At 41.8% G+C, this 19,034-nt stretch overlaps 1 protein-coding gene across 1 annotated transcript; it reads right to left on the bottom strand.

The window, feature by feature from the left end:
* Nucleotides 1-647: 647 nt before the first annotated feature.
* Nucleotides 648-19,011, bottom strand: cass4 (Cas scaffold protein family member 4). Its single transcript, XM_026169075.1, has 7 exons — nucleotides 18,157-19,011; nucleotides 5,124-5,501; nucleotides 4,386-4,469; nucleotides 4,191-4,289; nucleotides 1,797-3,089; nucleotides 1,614-1,694; nucleotides 648-1,483 (listed from the first exon to the last, which is right to left on the bottom strand). Exons 1-7 carry the CDS (start codon nucleotides 18,157-18,159, stop codon nucleotides 1,079-1,081), a joined length of 2,343 nt encoding a protein of 780 aa, XP_026024860.1. The 5' UTR covers nucleotides 18,160-19,011; the 3' UTR covers nucleotides 648-1,078.
* Nucleotides 19,012-19,034: the final 23 nt, after the last annotated feature.

Raw genomic sequence — 19,034 nt, forward strand, 5'->3', positions numbered from 1 at the left:
GTGCTCATGATTAGAGTTATATTTGAATCTGAATTTAAGCTAATGATATTTATCACATATAAATGATATTCATGTATTTAATTTCACCTTTACACTAACTGTATACCATTAACCTGTTTGACATTTATTTCATGCTTTAAAGGGCTAATGCATGGCCGGTAAATCCCCCTCACAGTGTTTTGTTGCGTGCTTGGCCCTGCATGAATTTCTGCTGACTGAATGACAGAATACCACAGAAATTTAAAACAGAGAAAACAGGCTAACTGGCTCACAGAAAGCAAGTGAAAATAAATAAAACAGAAGTACTGAAAAGAACATCCAGGCAAACAGGTAGAAACAGAATACAAATCTTCCCCTTTGATCTCATGCAAAAGCATCATTTCAATACCAAGAACTAAGATAGCCGGCGGAACAGTTTGTAGGGGTGCAATGTTCTCATTTCCAGTCCCTTTTTAAAAAAATCTATTTTCTATAACATATTAACAAAGCAGAAAAATAAAGTTTTCAGTTGTGTGTGTCTGTGTTTTTATTTCAATATCAACAGAACTTCAACATATGTTGTACTCAGTCTTTTGTCAAGTAAATTTTGGGAATGCATAACAAATGTTTTTTGAAATATTTACATAGATATTAACAAAAAGTAGACTGTAACAACATGCTACTCAGAAGAATATGTTCCATACACAATATAGTAAAAAAACAATGAAGAAAAACACAGATAACCAACAAAACTCAAAGAATATACATTTCCCATAAGTCTAGAAAAAAATACTTTATACTCTGTACTTAAAATGCATTTTAACATTGGCTTAATTACAGCATCTCGAATGTGCAATTTATATTGATACTGCCTTTTAGTACAAATGCAATACCTTTTTGAAATAACCTGTGCCGGCGGCTTTTTTCTACAGTTGTTAATATTTAAACAGCAACCTGCATTCATCAGCAAAAGCAACAGCATAGTTAGGCTCAGAAGTTGTACACTATAAACATGATTAAAAAAGAAATAGCTACATGACTGATGAATAAAACCTTCCTCTTCACATAGATCTGTACGCTTGATACCGTGGGCTCACCCTCAGAGCTCAAGCGATAGCCGAAAGTGCTGTGCTCTCTGGGCCAGCTGCGTTGCAAACTCTTGAGCTTCGCGAAGAGCTTGCTTATCAGGAAAGTGCAGTGCCGCCTTCTTGGTGGCCACAGCTAGCTGCTTCAGGAGAGCGCACAGGTGGTTGCTCTTACACAGCAGACTTTGGTTAGACCCTTTACGATGGGCTTCCCTGTACAAAGTGTCTACCAGTCTCTGGCCCACCATAATCACCAGCTTACTTTGTGAGATGAATTTCTCTGGTGGCTGGCCATCCTGAAGGCTTCCCACAAATCCACCAATGGCCTTTTGGAGAGCACCAAAGTAAAGTCTACAGTGCTCTGACATGGAAGATAATTGCTTTTCTTCGGTGCCAGAGTCGGAGGAGTGTTGCTTGGCCTGGGCAGGGGAGAAACAGAATAAAGGTAAACATGCCTTCTAGACTGGTTTGTCTGCTTCAGACTAAAAATCCTTTTATAAATTAAAAGGTCTGTTGTACAGGACTGTGTCAGCTAATGAGGAGACATACCTTCGTCGTCTCTGTTCTTGGTGTGACATTCTCTTTAGGTTCCTTCTGCACTTCCTGCTGTTTGTTTTCCTCTTTCTTGGTCTGAGGAAAATTCAAAGCCAATATATTAATAAGTATGCAGCATGGGTTTCTTGTGGCTAAAAAGTCATCTTTGTATTATGACAGAGTAGCAGAAGTTGATACCTGCAGCTCCACGTAAACGTTGTCATCCTCAGCTAAGTCCCCTTCTTGTTTGGTTTTGTCAGGACATTTTTTTTCTGGAGGGTCCGTGGTGTTTACAGACTCTTGATCTCTCTGAGGAGTTCGGAACAGAAGCTTGCCATTGGCGTTGATGATCGATACTAGGCGCTTTACATCATCTGGAATAGTTCTTGCCACCATAACAAAGCGCTCCAATTGGTCAGGTGTCTGGACCTTCCCCGGTTCCTGACTGAGCTTATTTAGAGGCCATTTGGCCTCATTCAGATTACTCACTGTTTGTTGTAAAATCACACCTGAATCCTCTATGATGGAAAGCTGTTTAAAGAGCCTGGTCTGCAGGTTGGCATCAGTCAAACGACGGGCATTTCCTTTAACATCTAGGGCAAAGTTTAGGAAGCCTGTCAGAGAACAAACAATCAACTCTGCTGCTTCCTTGATCTCCTTGAGATGTTTCTCCAGATGTTCCTTACACCTCCAATGACTGCTGACAAAATGCATGAGTTTGGGCACAGCTTCACAAACAGATTCCTGCAAGTCCAGCAGTTTGCGGCACGCCTCATCCTGACCGAGTGTTACTTCTCGCAGAAGCTCGGGGGAAGAGGAGCTCAGGGCCAGAGAGTCACAGGAGCTGTTGGAAGAGCTGGAGGCCGTGCTGATTCTTTGATTATCTGCTGCAGACAGATGCTTGTTTCGACCTTGCTCATCTTCACGCAATGCAGTTTGCCCGCTTTCTTGAATGCCGTGAAAGGTTGTACAGACCAGAAAGTTCCTCATCCGCTGCAGACGCACTCTTTGGAGTTCAAAATCATTGCTTGAGTTACCCCTGCACTCTATGGGGTTTTGATCATTGGGCTGATCGGTGACACCTTGGATGAGGTGTTCCTCCTTGGCTGGAACCACATATACAGACTCTTCTGTTGGCTTCGGGGTTGGAAGTTTGTTGTAATCTTTTGGTAATACTTTTGTTTTAATCTGGATATCGGGAGATTTTGGTTTGGGTATATCATAAAGCAATATAGGTGGACTTTCTTTTCGATGTGCTGGAAGAGTGTCATACATCGGCCTGGAAATTGATTTGCTGGACAAGGTATCAGAGATGCCACGGGATGGACTTTGTTTCTCAGGTCCCACTGGCACATCATAGATCAACTCAGGTTTGCGAGAACTGGGAAGGGTGTTGTATCCATCTATCGTTTTATTTCGGGATTCTGTGGCTGATGGAATGGGGATGTCATAATTTGGCTCCTGAGAAGGGGGTGGTGGGACCGGATACACCTGTGAACAAGAACAAAGTTGTTCAACACTTAAAGTACAAGTCCTACATCTGTTTTGCGGGAAACCTGACAGTTGAGTTAGTGCCCTGGGACTTTTGTTTCCCAAACCCGATCCAATGAAGCATCTTTTGGATGTTCAGGAACAAACTTGACTCATAAAGGCCCAAATTAGCACTTCATCGACCCCAAAAATTTGCTGGTAACATCCCAGTGCCATAAGTCAGATCTATGTCCTTACCCTGATAATCAGCAGTACTTTGTTAGACAAAGGAGTAACAGGCAGGTTAATTTTGATGTTTTGACTGATTTTCTGTATTTAAAAATAATAACAGACCACATTTATAAAAGGCACCAATCCTTGCTTCATTAACCTCTTAACATCTACCGTGCTAGTTTTGTTTTGGCCAAATGCCAAAGGAAAAAAAATGTTACAAAATATTAGATTTCAAAAGAAATCTTCATACATTTTTACATCTCAGGCTTCATGTTCCAAACAGGTGAAAACTTTATAGAAAGAATGGACATTAACCAAATCTAAACCATATTAACCTTTGAAAGATATTACGAAATGAATGACTTGGTAGAGAAATTTATGGAAGAGGATTAGGGCCACTGGAAAAAAGTGGGCAGGTCTTTTTTTCCCTTTTCTAGAATTCTGAGAAAAAAGTCAGAATTCTGACTTTAATCTTGGAATTCTGACCTTTTTCTTTTCAGAATTCTGGAAAAGAAAAAAAAGATGTGCTCACTTTTTTTCTCAGTGGCCCTAACAATCAAAACTGCTCCCAGCATTCATAGATGTTTACATCTGCGCTGTAACTGCAATAATTTAATCAACCGATTCACACTACAACCTGGGTTTGCCTCTTATCTGTAGTTACTTTTATTTAATTTAATAACTGTTTATAGTAACCATTGTCCTTGATGTAAATATGCATGAAATAAATTGTGCATGATTCTGTTCTGTGTCCTGTGTACTGTTTGTTTGTATATGTGTCTTTCTGGCTGCTGTTACAACCAAATTTCCCCTTGTGGGACAATTAAAGGCTTATTCTATTCTATCCTCTTCTGTAGAAATGAATCCTCTAAAACATCTGAAACTTACATAAGAGTCTTCTGGTTTGCTACACATTAAAGTCTCCGGAGAGTTAAGGCCCTTCTCCAGAACTTGCATTCGTGGCATCGGTGTAGGAGGCGTTGTCTTCTGCGAATAGCACATTAGAAAGAAAATGAAGCTGTCGGACTAAAGCCCAATCAAATAGTATCATCTAAAGTTATCTTGACTTTGAGACATTCTTACAGTGTAAAAGGAAGCTTTTTTTGGTTGGTTCGGCACATCGTACATCTTCCCATTTGGACTGGATGCTGTACTGAAGGATGAAGGCTGCAGACAAAACAGTCAGGCTGTAATATTGGAGTTGACTGGCAGCATTTGCTCTGCTTTGATCAAAGCCACTTTTCCCCACTGACACATGCGTTAACACGTTTATGGGGACAGTGTTTGCTCTGAAGCCTGTTGTAAGTGCTATTATTCATACACCTTGCCAATTAATGCAGCTCTGTAATGAAAACCATGCTGTTCAGTGACAATTAGGTAGCTACTGTAGAGAGAAACAGGACTTCCCTGGAGCAGGAGAGGAAATGGTGAACATGCGGGAATATATCCCCCTCCTTCTGCTGCAAAGGCAGCCGCACAGACACTTCTGTTTTTCTGGGGTCCCTGTCAGCATGTGCTGCTGTTTGCAGTTAAAAGTGTCTGAAGTCTGTGTCTGTTTGGCTTTTACAGGCCCATAAAGACCCCAGTGCTGCATGCCTGTCCCCATGGAGAGGCCCCTGGTCTCCATCTGCAAGCTCTTTTGTCAGCAGGGGTTTCATTTCTACAACATTTCTACTTCTCTAATCATGAGCATTAACACTTCCTAAGAAGCATGAATGACTTTGACCTCGGACAAACAGACTGGCTATCAGCTACAACGAGCTCCTTTCCAAAAACTGCAAAATAATAATTTTCTAAATATAGAAAAAAAACGACTTGTACCTTGTGTGCTTCGGGTCCTGGTGCTTCTGGACCCTTTGAAGCCAATAAGTGAGCAGAGGGGACCTTGTAGATCATGTCCATGCGTTCATAAGCAGGACTGCTGGTGGTTCTGGGTGTCTGGTAGATATTTTGCACACTGTCATCAGTTTTACCATGAGTTGACCTGGGCACTTCATGCACTGCTGGTGTCACCATCTGCGGTAAGAGCTTTAGTCTGTTTGCAGGTGCCAGGCCATGTCGTCCATACAGAGAGCACATCCACCACCCACTGGTTCCAGCCACGTTTGGATTTATCACTGTGAGGATGTCGCCCTTTCTAAAGGCCAGTTCATCTGGACACTCTGCTGTGTTGTCATACAGAGCCTTTGCTAATTGGTTCTAAACAACAACAAAAAAAGAGAGACAAATAAAAAAGGGTTAGAAGGTTGCATGTGGTACTACCACACAGGAAATAGGCTGTGGTCACGTATAATGGTATTTCCTCTTGCAAAATGTGAGTCGAACTCAGTCGTCAGACTCACAGGGGAAAAAAATCATAACCCGATTGAGGGTCTAATTCTTCAGTGGCAACAATGCCAAGCCCAGCTGCAAACCCTACGCTAGCCATAGTCCTGTGTTTTAGGAATGAGCAAAAAATACTGTTAACAGCTTCTGATATGCATCACTCATACGTGCGTTTTGTTTCCCGATTATCAATAGTTGGAAAAGAAACTAAGATGACTTATTATGATGGAAATGGTGAAGGTCAGGATTATTACCTGTAATAACTTAGACTCCAGAGATAAATTAACTTGTTAACTTCTTTCAGTGACATATTTCTTTGCTTTCACTTCCAGATTGCACTTCCTATCGAGAGGAAAATAGAAAAGCTTCCCCTGTGGGCGATACATTTTGCTAAACTTGTTTTGAATCCCAGTTGCAATTTCTAAAAGAAGAGTGGCCGCTGGGTCTTGTGAATGTTTTGTAGCTAAACCACTGCCAAGCATTGGTAAGCATTGTTAGCCATCGTTAGTTCTCGATTCCATAAAAGTACCCAGCTCTTCTATGTGTGACATGTGTACATATAACATGTGGTGTGTGAGAGTTTCTTGCAGCTTAAGCCTTGTTTTCTGTGGTAGCCGTGTTGTGGGGAGACATTCAGTATGAGAACACAGATGTCACACACACACACACACACACACACACACACACACACACACACACACACACACACACACACACACACACACACACACACACCTAAACCAAAAACAATGGGCAGTGTTGAATGCATAGCAAATAGTGGTATGGTGTGCAGCCACCAACTCAAAAGAGGAAAGAGTTCAGGCACTAACGTAGCTCATAACTCTGTTTTCAATTCTTGTGAATATCGTGCATATCAAAGGTTTTTTCATCTATAAATTTAATTCACTTCGACAGTTTTGAAAGGAGCATGGAGAGCCAAACCACTAATTTATTTGCCTGTAAGCAAAGACGTGGACATTGCTACTGACATTATTGGGTTGTGTCTTAAATCATGTTTTTAAGACTCGAAGATTTTAAGTTGAAAGATTTTTTTAAAAAGGCATGTGAAAAGGAGTGTTTTTGGTTAACGACATGTCTCTCACAAGTCATTAACTAATTATCAAACCATAGATAAAGCTTTTTAAAATGTTATCATGCAGAATTTGTGATTTAGCCCATAAACTCAGGAAAGCGTTGATGCAGTTAAGTGTACTGGCCGTATATACAGCAGTGCTTAAAATATTTTAACCATCATATCAGTCTCTAGTTAACACTGACTTGAGTGCTAAACAAAAATAGAGAACAACTTTTTTCTGGTGGTCATGCAGGTTGTGCATAAACTTCTGGGTTTCCATGGTAAACTGGTGGGAGAGCAGCAGGTGAGACAGGATGCTGCTGGATCAGCCTTTACTTTGAGATCAGCTGTGATATGAGCTTTGTGTGGACACACAGCTAGCATTAGCAAGAAGATCAGCTTCAGTGATGTGTAAGAGATGACTTTTCTCTCACTTAACAGCTCGGTCAGCATATGTGATGCAGAGAAGATCAGTTGTTAACTTCTTTAGCATTTCAACAAGGAAAGCTGTCGGTCTAGTGTAATAAACAGGCACGGCTCAGCAGCACCTTCAGATTAGCTGACTGAATGAAACACGTTTAAGCAGCCCACACTTTACCTTCATTTTTCAATAATATTCACTGTAGACATCGACAGTTAAGCATGTCACAAACTGCTCGAGCCTTTTAATTCAGCTGATTTTTTTTTTTATTTGTATATTTTAATTTACTGTTTTTAAACAGTAAATCAGGCCTGTGTTTCTGTTTATTTTCAGAGACACATGATGCCCACAGGTCATTACAAACTGATGATTTATTGAATATAATGCTGGACACTAAACAGAATCTAAAGTATTTAAAATGAGCTTATGATCTGAACATACGCAGCAGTAATATTCATCCTTTTAACACTGATTAGGAACATTTTTCATACCTTCTGTAAAAATCACAAAATACCACTGCCACTGCTGTAACCTCCTTTTAATGCTGTTTAAACATCAGAGTCTATGGGAATCGACTCGCTTTTTGAGAGTCAGATGACCGCTAGAGGAAGCGCAGTTTTGGGGTCTTTCTGGTGGTGTAATTTCTCAGCATCAGACATTTCCCACTAGCTTGTGACTGAAAAGCTTCTGAAAAGCTTCGATGATTACAGATTATGCTATTAAATTGTTTGCTCACACCTACTCCTGTTCTTTAAAGCTAATACGTATGATGACGGATAGCTGGGTTACTCAAACACAGTTGCACAGACGTTGGGATAAACAAATACCGACATGACCTCCCGCTGATAACTCTGTGTGCGGGGAGAGGTTGGGGCAGGGGTACTCTGCTGGCTCTGCCCTCTCTCTGAGGGTGAATCTTCTGAAACAAAGAGCCCATTCAACATCAGAGACCAACACGCTCAGCACCTGTTGGGATGCGGGCCTGTGTTGCACACTGACCACAGCAGACCACGGCCTCCTGTCAACACACACGCGCAGACACATGCAGCAAGCCTCAGCAAACTCCTTAATCCTCGGGGTCATGCTACAGACGTGCAAGTGAAATACACAGGGTCCGATGACAGTCAGGCACCGTGGCACTGCGATCTACTTTCTCCTTATAATAATCATGCACATTATCCTGAGAGGACAACTGCTGAGCTTCATTATAAACTATCCAAACTCTGTATATTTAACACCCATAACCCATGAATGCACATAAAAAGACTGACCTAATTGTCGGTGGCCAAATTTCATATATAGCCCTTATTTGAATGACACGCCGTCTGACATTTATAGGTCGCTCGTCCTCGGGTGGCACATGCACTCGTCCGTCCTTGCCTTGTGGCCGTGGTTCTGTGTCTGTGTGTTGATCCCCGAATATAGTGACAAAGTCAGATTCAGCTGTGACTCTTTTGGATTCCTGCACGCGCCTGCTTGTGCAGATCATGCCCGTGGACAGCTGGGCTTCAGCACTTCAGCTGGACAGCTGCCTCTGCCTCTCCCATCTCTTCTCTGTCCTGTTCACAAATTAACATCAGCTCACCAACGCAAGGACTGGCTACTAAAAGTCAGGTGTAGAAGCCAACGAGTTGTAGCGGTTGTACATCGTGCGCTCTAAAGATAAAATGTCTTGTTCCAAACCTCACCTCACGGAGCGACCTGGATTAAAAACAAATCTGACACGTTTCACATGATGTGTTTATTTCTATTATATTAGTTGCATAGATTAATGTGTTGTTAAAAAGGTGAAAGTGAATTGGTAACACTGATGTCATTGTACCTCTTTTAAAAGGTCAACAACAGCAATACCAATGCACAAAAATACCACATTTATTTTAGTCATTGTCATGCCAGGAAGCATCATGACTAAATGTGATACAGTGCCACTGTCTCAAAATGGTATCATGTTAGATTTATTTAAGCAAACAGCCTGGTGTCCAGGATTGAAGTAGTTCAAGGAAAGGAAACTTCTTGATGTTACGCCACAGATATATGACACAAATGTTACATGCTCACATCTCTGTGATGGGCCTTAGGATGGACACAGAGCTTGGACAACAACCGGTGTCAGCGGTCAGGGAGGGGACGTTGATCTTAGCTTACGCTATAGACTCTTCTTCAACGATGCCGTTCAAAAGCCCAAAACAGGTGTAGCCTTGCTAATGTAACAAAGACAACTGCAAGTATGGAACAAAAGAGAGAAACTCATAAACCACAAGTCCTCACAAACAGATCAGTTATAGAATTTCACAGTCATTTATTTATAATCGACCAGCTTCTACATGTATACACACACGTATTAAAATATGAGCACATATAAACTGCATAGGTGGTAACAATTCAGTCGTTTCTAACAACGAAAGCACAGACTGCTCGGTCATCATAACGTCATCATTCAGACTCTGCACTCTGCAAAGTCGGTGACGACACTGCTAAAGGTCTTGGCGTACACGGCTCTGTTCTTTCCTTCCCCTTTTTAGCTCCCTTCTTTTTCTGTTTGGCTTGCTAACCATAATTTGTACTACCATTGCACCATTGAAGTACTCTGTAAGACACATGCGGAAAACAACTCGTTGCATAGCTGATGCTACCGGGTTGATTAATCACAAATGACAGACAGCTAGGTCAAAAAGTACAGGTCATATATCTGAACCCAAACCTGTCTTTAATCAGCCGAGTATAAAACAACTGGGTAAAAATTTGGTTCATAGTGAAAATTTGTACTGCACAATAAAGTTAGGCTTAGGTTCACAAAGTAGAACCATGAGTTACACAAATAATGAAGCTCTTATGATGTGTCCAACTTGAACTTAAAGCTGTGCCATGTGGAGGGAGGGGCTTATTTTTGTAGTCATGTTGATTGGGCCTTTGAGTCTTTGGCTGCCAAGCACATGGTGACTGTGGGAAGGACAAACTCTTTTTTAACAGGAAGTGGTCTTTTGCTAAACTAAGTCAAAGAAGGCGGGTCATCTGCAGCAGTGAGGGGATTTCAGAAAGACCGGCCTGTCTCAGAGCTCTCCAATGCCCCATTACTGGACTTCTCGAAACTCACCTCTCTAACAAGGCCAATGTTTTCATGTGATCCATTTACTTTTTGTAAAAGTTTCCTACATATGAAGATACAAATCTTCATTACTATTAGAAACTGTTAGTGAGGTCACGGTGGTCAAAATGCAGTCCGTCACAGGCTGTGAGAGAGTTCACATAGAAACTCGTTGCTTCTTGTGTTTATTCACAATTCTACTGCCAAAGTATTTTGTAACCAGTGACGCACATTCAGCGGGTATTTTGTAACTGTACTACAAACTGGGAAGATAACTGGAACTCTTCTTCCTGTATAGCCAAAGAGCATCGTGCAAGTCGTATTTATGTGGTAGTGTGTACCTTTAGAGCCAGTGGAACATGAACAAGCTTAGGATCAGTTCCTAGTGTGGGAACATCCCCCTTTTGGTTGACCAAGACACGAACTCGGGGTCAGGTCAAAGCCTCATCCATTATACCTTCAATGCAAATCTGTCACACAGGACCAGAGATGCACTAGGATTTAAGAAACAAAAATTCTTTTCCCAGGCAGAGTGGTGGGAGTGCAGTGCCGGAGATGAGACATAGCTGAGATCAACTCCTGTCTTTAATGTGTGACGGAAGTCAGCTTGTAAATATGACATATTAGAATTTCCCACAGAAACAAAGACAGTGTTGGTGGGGGCGGTGTGTGTGTTTGTGTGTGTTTGTGTGTGTGTGCGCAGATGGAGACAGAAGGAGGAAAAAGCAAAGTGTAATATGGTGTAAGTGTGGAATCTGTCTCTGGTCAATCACTTTTTCAATCTTAGATGATCTTCAGATGTGCTTCGTGGAAAATCACTTTTGTCAACCTTCCCCCAACCCAAACAAACCCAAGAGGAGGTCAACACAGACTCTGTGGCAGTGACACCGACTCGCTGCAGCTGCCCTGGTATTTCCTGTACGGGAACTGGTGAGAACTATGTCAAAAACTCAACTAATGAAAACTTCCAAGCAGCTTTTGGTGGACGGATCTATGACTGAACTAAAGAAAAGAGACATTTAAAGTTTCAATACTCTTTTTCTACTGATGGAATAACTATTGGACTCTTTTGTTAAACCTGATCTCAGGATTAAAACTAGTAAGAAACAAAACATTTCCTTTTACAAATTAAAAGCGGATACATAAGAAACAAACGACACCATTTGGAAATTCGATGCTGCTGATGTGGTTTTTCTGCTACACTTCACTTGACAAGCGCAGCATCTGTGGCTGAAGATTGAAGCCAACTCCAGAGTGCCAAAAACTGCAGTTTCTCTATTGTCTGTATGAGGCTAACTGTTTGTACAGCATAAACCATTAAATGACTCTAAACAAGAATTGGGTGATGAAAGTGTGAATTTATTTTGGACTCCCTTCAAGCGTGATCAGGTGTGAGTCTTCAATAAAGCGGTGACGCATCCGAACAACTTGTATCTGTTTATTTACAGGGAGTGCAGAATTATTAGGCAAGTTGTATTTTTGAGGAATAATTTTATTATTGAACAACAACCATGTTCTCAATGAACCCAAAAAACTCATTAATATCAAAGCTGAATGTTTTTGGAAGTAGTTTTTAGTTTTAGCTATTTTAGGGGGATATCTGTGTGTGCAGGTGACTATTACTGTGCATAATTATTAGGCAACTTAACAAAAAGCAAATATATACCCATTTCAATTATTTTTACCAGTGAAACCAATATAACATCTCCACATTCACAAATATACATTTCTGACATTCAAAAACAAATCAGCGACCAATATAGCCACCTTTCTTTGCAAGGACACTCAAAAGCCTGCCATCCATGGATTCTGTCAGTGTTTTGATCTGTTCACCATCAACATTGCGTGCAGCAGCAACCACAGCCTCCCAGACACTGTTCAGAGAGGTGTACTGTTTTCCCTCCTTGTAAATCTCACATTTGATGATGAACCACAGGTTCTCAATGGGGTTCAGATCAGGTGAACAAAGAGGCCATGTCATTAGTTTTCCTTCTTTTATACCCTTTCTTGCAGCCACGCTGTGGAGTACTTGGACGCGTGTGATGGAGCATTGTCCTGCATGAAAATCATGTTTTTCTTGAAGGATGCAGACTTCTTCCTGTACCACTGCTTGAAGAAGGTGTCTTCCAGAAACTGGCAGTAGGACTGGGAGTTGAGCTTGACTCCATCCTCAACCCGAAAAGGCCCCACAAGCTCATCTTTGATGATACCAGCCCAAACCAGTACTCCACCTCCACCTTGCTGGCGTCTGAGTCGGACTGGAGCTCTCTGCCCTTTACCAATCCAGCCACGGGCCCATCCATCTGGCCCATCAAGACTCACTCTCATTTCATCAGTCCATAAAACCTTAGAAAAACCAGTCTTGAGATATTTCTTGGCCCAGTCTTGACGTTTCAGCTTGTGTGTCTTGTTCAGTGGTGGTCGTCTTTCAGCCTTTCTTACCTTGGCCATGTCTCTGAGTATTGCACACCTTGTGCTTTTGGGCACTCCAGTGATGTTGCAGCTCTGAAATATGGCCAAACTGGTGGCAAGTGGCATCTTGGCAGCTGCACGCTTGACTTTTCTCAGTTCATGGGCAGTTATTTTGCACCTTGGTTTTTCCACACGCTTCTTGCGACCCTGTTGACTATTTTGAATGAAACGCTTGATTGTTCGATGATCACGCTTCAGAAGCTTTGCAATTTTGAGACTGCTGCATCCCTCTGCAAGATATCTCACTGTTTTTGACTTTTCTGAGCCTGTCAAGTCCTTCTTTTGACCCATTTTGCCAAAGGAAAGGAAGTTGCCTAATAATTATGCACACCTGATATAGGGTGTTGATGTCATTAGACCACACCCCTTCTCATTACAGAGATGCACATCACCTAATATGCTTAATTGGTAGTAGGCTTTCCAGCCTATACAGCTTGGAGTAAGACAACATGCATGAAGAGGATGATGTGGACAAAATACTCATTTGCCTAATAATTCTGCACTCCCTGTAGTTGTTGTTTGTGGACGAGTAAGAACCCAGACGTTGTCTAATTTGGGGCTTGATGCTCTCTGCAGCAACACTCAGTCTTGTCTGTGTTAAGCTGCAGAAAACTGTTTGTCAGTCCACTAGAACAGATAGTTTATCCAGTTTACAAGGTTTAAAAGAGAGGTGCAATTGGATATCATCTGCATGCAAATGATAGGAAATGATTTTAAAACTAATAATAATAAGGCCTAATGGCAGGATATGTAATGAGAATAACAAGGGGCTTAAACATATCCTTGCAGAACACTGCATGAAAATTCAGCTACATCTGACCAAAAGGTTTCCACTGACACCAAAAGTGTTCTATTCGCCAGAATTGAAATGAACCATTTCACGACAGATCTGGAAACCCGGTATCAAAGGCTGAGCTACGGTCTACACAAGAACATGCTGTACAAACAGTAAGCCTCATATGGACAATAGAACAAGGACTGAGCAGTCACCGCTATCTGCGGCCATCGAAAGGTCATTTGTGACTTTAAGGAGAGCCGTTTCTGTGGAGTGCAACTTCCTAAAACGCGATTTAAAGTTATCAAGAATATCATGCTTCTCCAGCAGCGCCTTCCTTACTTGTGACCAAACAGCTTTTCCCGATCTGTGTCTAAAGACGCAGTTTTTAGATGTACCTTGCAAACCAAACGTTCTAATTAGAAAGCTTAAAGTTAAAGACCTGATAACTTAGCAGTTCATGTCTAAACCACTTGTGGATCTGAAAAACCAAAGTGTTAAAATGACCAAAACGCTAAAAGTGGGGCTGTGCTCAAAATCAGCGAGGGCGCGCCTGTGATACAGACTACAAATGGTAAATGGCCTGTATTTGTATAGCGCTTTACAAATGCACTACAGCATCTTTCATCTGCAGAGGTGTAGCATGAACAGTGGTTGACAGACTGGTCAAAGTGAGGAGTATTTCTACAGATAACACTCGGGCTGCAGGCCCACTGTTTCCCTGACAGGAACTTATCTCATTGCTTGCACTCTGGTTTTATTTATAGTCACACTTCCTCATGCTCATCTTCTGCATTTTCTCTCACTACAGATATTCACTACGGGATTGTTCAACATATTTTTTTCTTTGGGATCATTTTGATGCGTTAGTGCAGTTGCAGTAGTGAAGAGCAAGGCGACCGTATCAGCTCATTTTTGCAGTAGCCCTTGGGTGTCAAACATTCACATTTCATGTTATCGACATGTTTTCTTTACTTTTTGCACTCGAGTACGAAAAGGGAAAGACGTGCATGCAAACAGAGGGATTACTTAAATGTGCTTTGGTGGTGAAATTTGCAGAAATGTAGTAAACTTCATATGTAACTTCACTGATAACTGAGGAACTAAAATATTGTTTCCTAAATCAAGAATGAGCTCAAGTATGGCCACTGGGAAGTAAACATAGCTCAGTTTATTTACAAAAATCCCCACCGGGGGACTAAAATGACAGAATATATCTTTAACATGAGCTTTATGCCACAGAAGCCACAGGGTTTAAGGAGCATGTGGGGGGCCGTCACTATGCTACTGACATACTTACCTCAAAGGTTATACAATCTTGAGTTCATGAGACCTTCTATGAAATTAACATTATATTCAGTTCATTAGAGCAGCGGTCCCCGACCTTTTTTGTGCCACGGACCGGTTTATGTCTGACAATATTTTCACGGACCGGCCTTTAGGGTGTTGCAGATAAATAAATACAACAACATAAAACCAGTACCGGTACAAAAAAAGAAATTTATTCATAACACACGTGAAAAGACCCAGGGAAACCGAGTTAACGATAAAAACCGATAAAAACCCTGAAAACCATCAATTTCACACCCGAGCCTCAACCCAGTACCAAACCACTAACGGACCGGTACTGGTCCTTGGTCCGGGGGTTGGAGACCCCTGTATTAGATGATAATGTTTCAAAAAGCCAAAACAAACTTTTGAAGAGAAACTCAAAGGTCTGATTTAAAAAATGAAATTGCTGTTTTGTCGGCAGGCTGATATTAGATGTTGGCTGATCTGCTGACATTTATGACAGCAGACATTTATACTCTCTGTGTCTTAAAGATAAATGAAATGTAGGCCAGTATATCTGAATATTGAAATCACCAAATATTGGTATTGGCCTTGGAAATTCTCTATCAGTCAGGCTCTATATAAACAACTATTTGTTGTCCGACTTAGGATGCTTCAGTTACGCTCTTGTGGTATAAATTTCCATTACATGAAAGTACAGCCCAACACTAACACATCTGATATCTGAGCGTCTGCTTTAGCGTCTTTTTCTTCACATTCTTTTGTTTTTCACTTCATTTCGGAAATTTTTAAATTATTTTTTAACATTGCAATTAACAGTACGTGCATCTAGGTAGGGCTGTTGCATTGGCTACTATAATATCTCTTTAGTAGTGGCATAAGCTGTTTTTTGGTCACTTGGGGGAGCTCAGCAAGCTGTGAGAGAAACTTAATTTGGCCTCAAACGACTTCATAAACACATCTAACTCTTTAGCTCATACAGTAACACACTGTGCGCTCAGTGAAGCTTTTATTTATTGCTCCTCACTGATGGGAGTAGAAACCAAAGCAATAAGCTGGAAGACACAATAAAATTCCCTCTCATGTGAAAAAAAAAGCCATGTAAGGAATGAGCGAGCGTGAGCATTCTCCTCGTGTTTGTAGCTGATGGGTTCGTTTTTTTGCTTTTTGTTTCACAATTACCTTTTTGCTATTACAAACTTGAACAACTTGATCTGTTAGCTATGGTTTTCAGATAAACCTCCCACTAAATGAGCTGGATCCACTCATTTATCATTACTGTAGTAATTAGTAAGTACTCTGTTTGAGGAGGATCCAGTTACCTACTTTATTAATGATTTCCTCAAAAGTCCTCAGGAGTTAAACGCACGACTGAAGATCACAGGAGTTAAATTAGCTCAAGAAACTTAGATCAGCTTCCTTTTGTGGGTGATGTTGTTGCCACTTCTCCACACCAGCCTCCTGCTGTGTAAACCTCTGTGACTGTGCACTGACTACTGCTCTCAGATGATAAAAACAGACACTAAGCAACACACTAGGCGGCCCAAAATAGCTTTCTGCATCCTGATAAAGGCAGGGATCGGGTATAAAACAACCTTCATGTAAGGTTCGATTGCTTAAACAGAGTTAGTCATCAGCCAAGCCAGACAGTATTTTTAAAGGGAAAATGAATAAGATGAGCACAGTCAAACTGGTTGCTTCGCTTGGGGATTGTCAGAGTGATGCATATCCTTTCCCACCACTGGTAACTCCAGATAGGGTTTGGGAAGATTGCGCTCTGCTGTTTCATTCATCATATAGAGGTTTCTAAACTTTTTCTACCACCCGACCTTACACACTGACTGGCCTGAGAACTGTCCAACGCAGCAACTGGAGCAGAATTCTCAGCTCACTTTAATGCTTTCCACATCTGCTGTTGGCCGCAGTGCTCCCCTGATCCGCGACTCTCAGAGTGCTTCAACAAACACTCGTTTCTGGAGGCAGAATGGTGAAAATACACGGTGACAACCGTGATACGGTGGGAAATGGTAGGATTCATTACCCAACTGGTGTGACCTATATTAATGACTGTGAAGGTTCTCAGTCATCCAGCTCATCGTAGTCTAAGGAGCTTGAAAAGCATCTGGACTTCTTTAAGTTTCCTTGAAGACGTTTCACCTCTCATTCGAGAAGCTTCTTCAGTTCTAAGAGCGATTGGTGGAGAGCCCCAGATTTTAAGCCCTATGGGCGTGTCCCCAAGAGGGTCACTGACCCCCTATTGATCCTCTACCTAATCACATGAGCCAAGGTGTGAAAACGGGTGTGCGTCAGAAAAGGTATTACAGTATTAAAGTGTGCGTAAGCCCTCCACCAAGTTTGATTTCTGTAGACTTTTTCAGCATATTCCCAAATGTCACAGTGACTGCCTTTCACAATAAAGGCACACAAAATAAAGGCTCCAATAAAATGATAATGGAGGACACTGTGTCATAATGCACATGTGATCCTCTCAGGAGATCGTCCGCGTCCCTCTCACCCTATCCCAGCATCCCCTCCTTCACTACATTGTGAACCTCCTCTGTGGTCTTCCTCCTGCCTGACCGCTCCATCCTCACCCATCTCAGCCTTTCCTCTAACTTTGCCTCCAAATTGCTCAACCTGAGCTGTTACAATAATAAATGATTGTGTAATTGTTCTTTTTGTGCGTATGACAGTTCTGGTTACTGACTCATCATTCACTTGTATTTGGAGTTTAATCAGTTTCCAAAAAAGACAACAAACAAATCAACAACTTGACTAACACTTATTTTCTGTAATTTGCTATCGATATTAGGATAATATTATAGGGATTTTCTTTAAAATGAGGATAATCATTAAGTTCTGAAGCTGCAGCAGCCCTATTCGAAACAATCATAGTGTTTGGGCTTGAAAACCACAAACATATCTAGAAACCACTGCATTAGTTGCTGCAGTAACTATTTTTGTAACACGTAGTTGATGAGTGAGCTGAGGTTGCAATGCAATCAAGCCACGAAAGTTGATTTTCCACAGTGCGTAAAGTTTCGGTGATCAGATGATAGTTTGAATATTAAGAGCTTGTGTCTGTTGGTTTTATCATTCTGAAAATATCCAGCTTCACATCCTCAGTTATCTGCGGCTGAGCAACTTCTAAAGGCTTTTGTGTTAATGAGGCTCTTAGAGTTTCCCTCTCAGCTGCGTCAGGATGGACTCAGGTTACAGCCTACAGTAGAGCAGGTCACAGGGGTGTGTGTAGAAATAGGTGGTAGCCGACACCGCGGCTTAAAGCGAAAGCCGAGCAGGTGGTCTACAGGCACATTCCTCTGACGGCAGGACACAACAGGGTGGATGCTGCATTACAAAGTAAAAGCTGAGTAACTGTTGAAGCGCAGAAGCAGCTGCAGCACTCACCATGATCGTTAAGGAAGTAGCTGCATCCACACAGAGAAATAAATCCGTCTGCCGAGGGTCGCAGTTTCAGTGAAGCGCGTGTATGTGGAAAGTCTGCGTGCTGTCCTCTTCCTCCGTGCCTCACAAGCATATTGTCTGAGCTGTCACGGCGAGCCCGGCTGTTTTACACAGGGCGGAGAAACTCAGCTGCTTTCCTGCAGCCCCATTGGTCAGAGAGACACTCCTGCACACACTCACACAAACTTGTGCCCCACCCACTGCTTTTCTTTGTTTTAACCCATCTTCATGGCACTCTGCACTTCTTTTACCCTCAATTTTTCTTGTAAAGCAGAAGTACCCTGCTCACCACTAGTCTGCCCTTCCAACTAACTGAGGGAATTTTTCTCATTGCCTTTTATTGCGTTTCCTCTTTATGTTTAAATATGGATCATTTCTCTATATTTGTGACTGATTGGTTTGGTTGGGTTAGCCAAGAAAACGGGGGTAGTGGCTGTTGAAAGCACAAATTCTTGGGACTTTCCTTATTGTTGTCTGAATGACATACGGCGGGGTCGGGGAATGCAGAGGGGCGATGGGGCAGCCTGACCTTCCAGGCAGAGGTGAAAGGCCACACCAGAGAAGGCAAACCACGAGCTTTGAGAAGTTTGCTTCTTTTTTCCCTCTTTCCTGTTTTTGAAGATAAGACCAAGAAAGTGTAGAGGGATCTCTTAAGCTTAACTGTGACAGAAAGTGCGAAATGGCTCTGGCTGTTTGCGTGTTGTGTCCATTTGGTGCTCCTGACAGGTTGCTGCTCACTTTTTGCAGCAACAACTGTGTTCTTAAAATATCGACAGGATATCACTGAGACTGTGTTATAAGCTCTGAGGGGGACTTTACGC

This window comes from Astatotilapia calliptera, chromosome 5, assembly GCF_900246225.1.
Source record: "Astatotilapia calliptera chromosome 5, fAstCal1.2, whole genome shotgun sequence".
NCBI classification, from domain to species: domain Eukaryota; kingdom Metazoa; phylum Chordata; class Actinopteri; order Cichliformes; family Cichlidae; genus Astatotilapia; species Astatotilapia calliptera.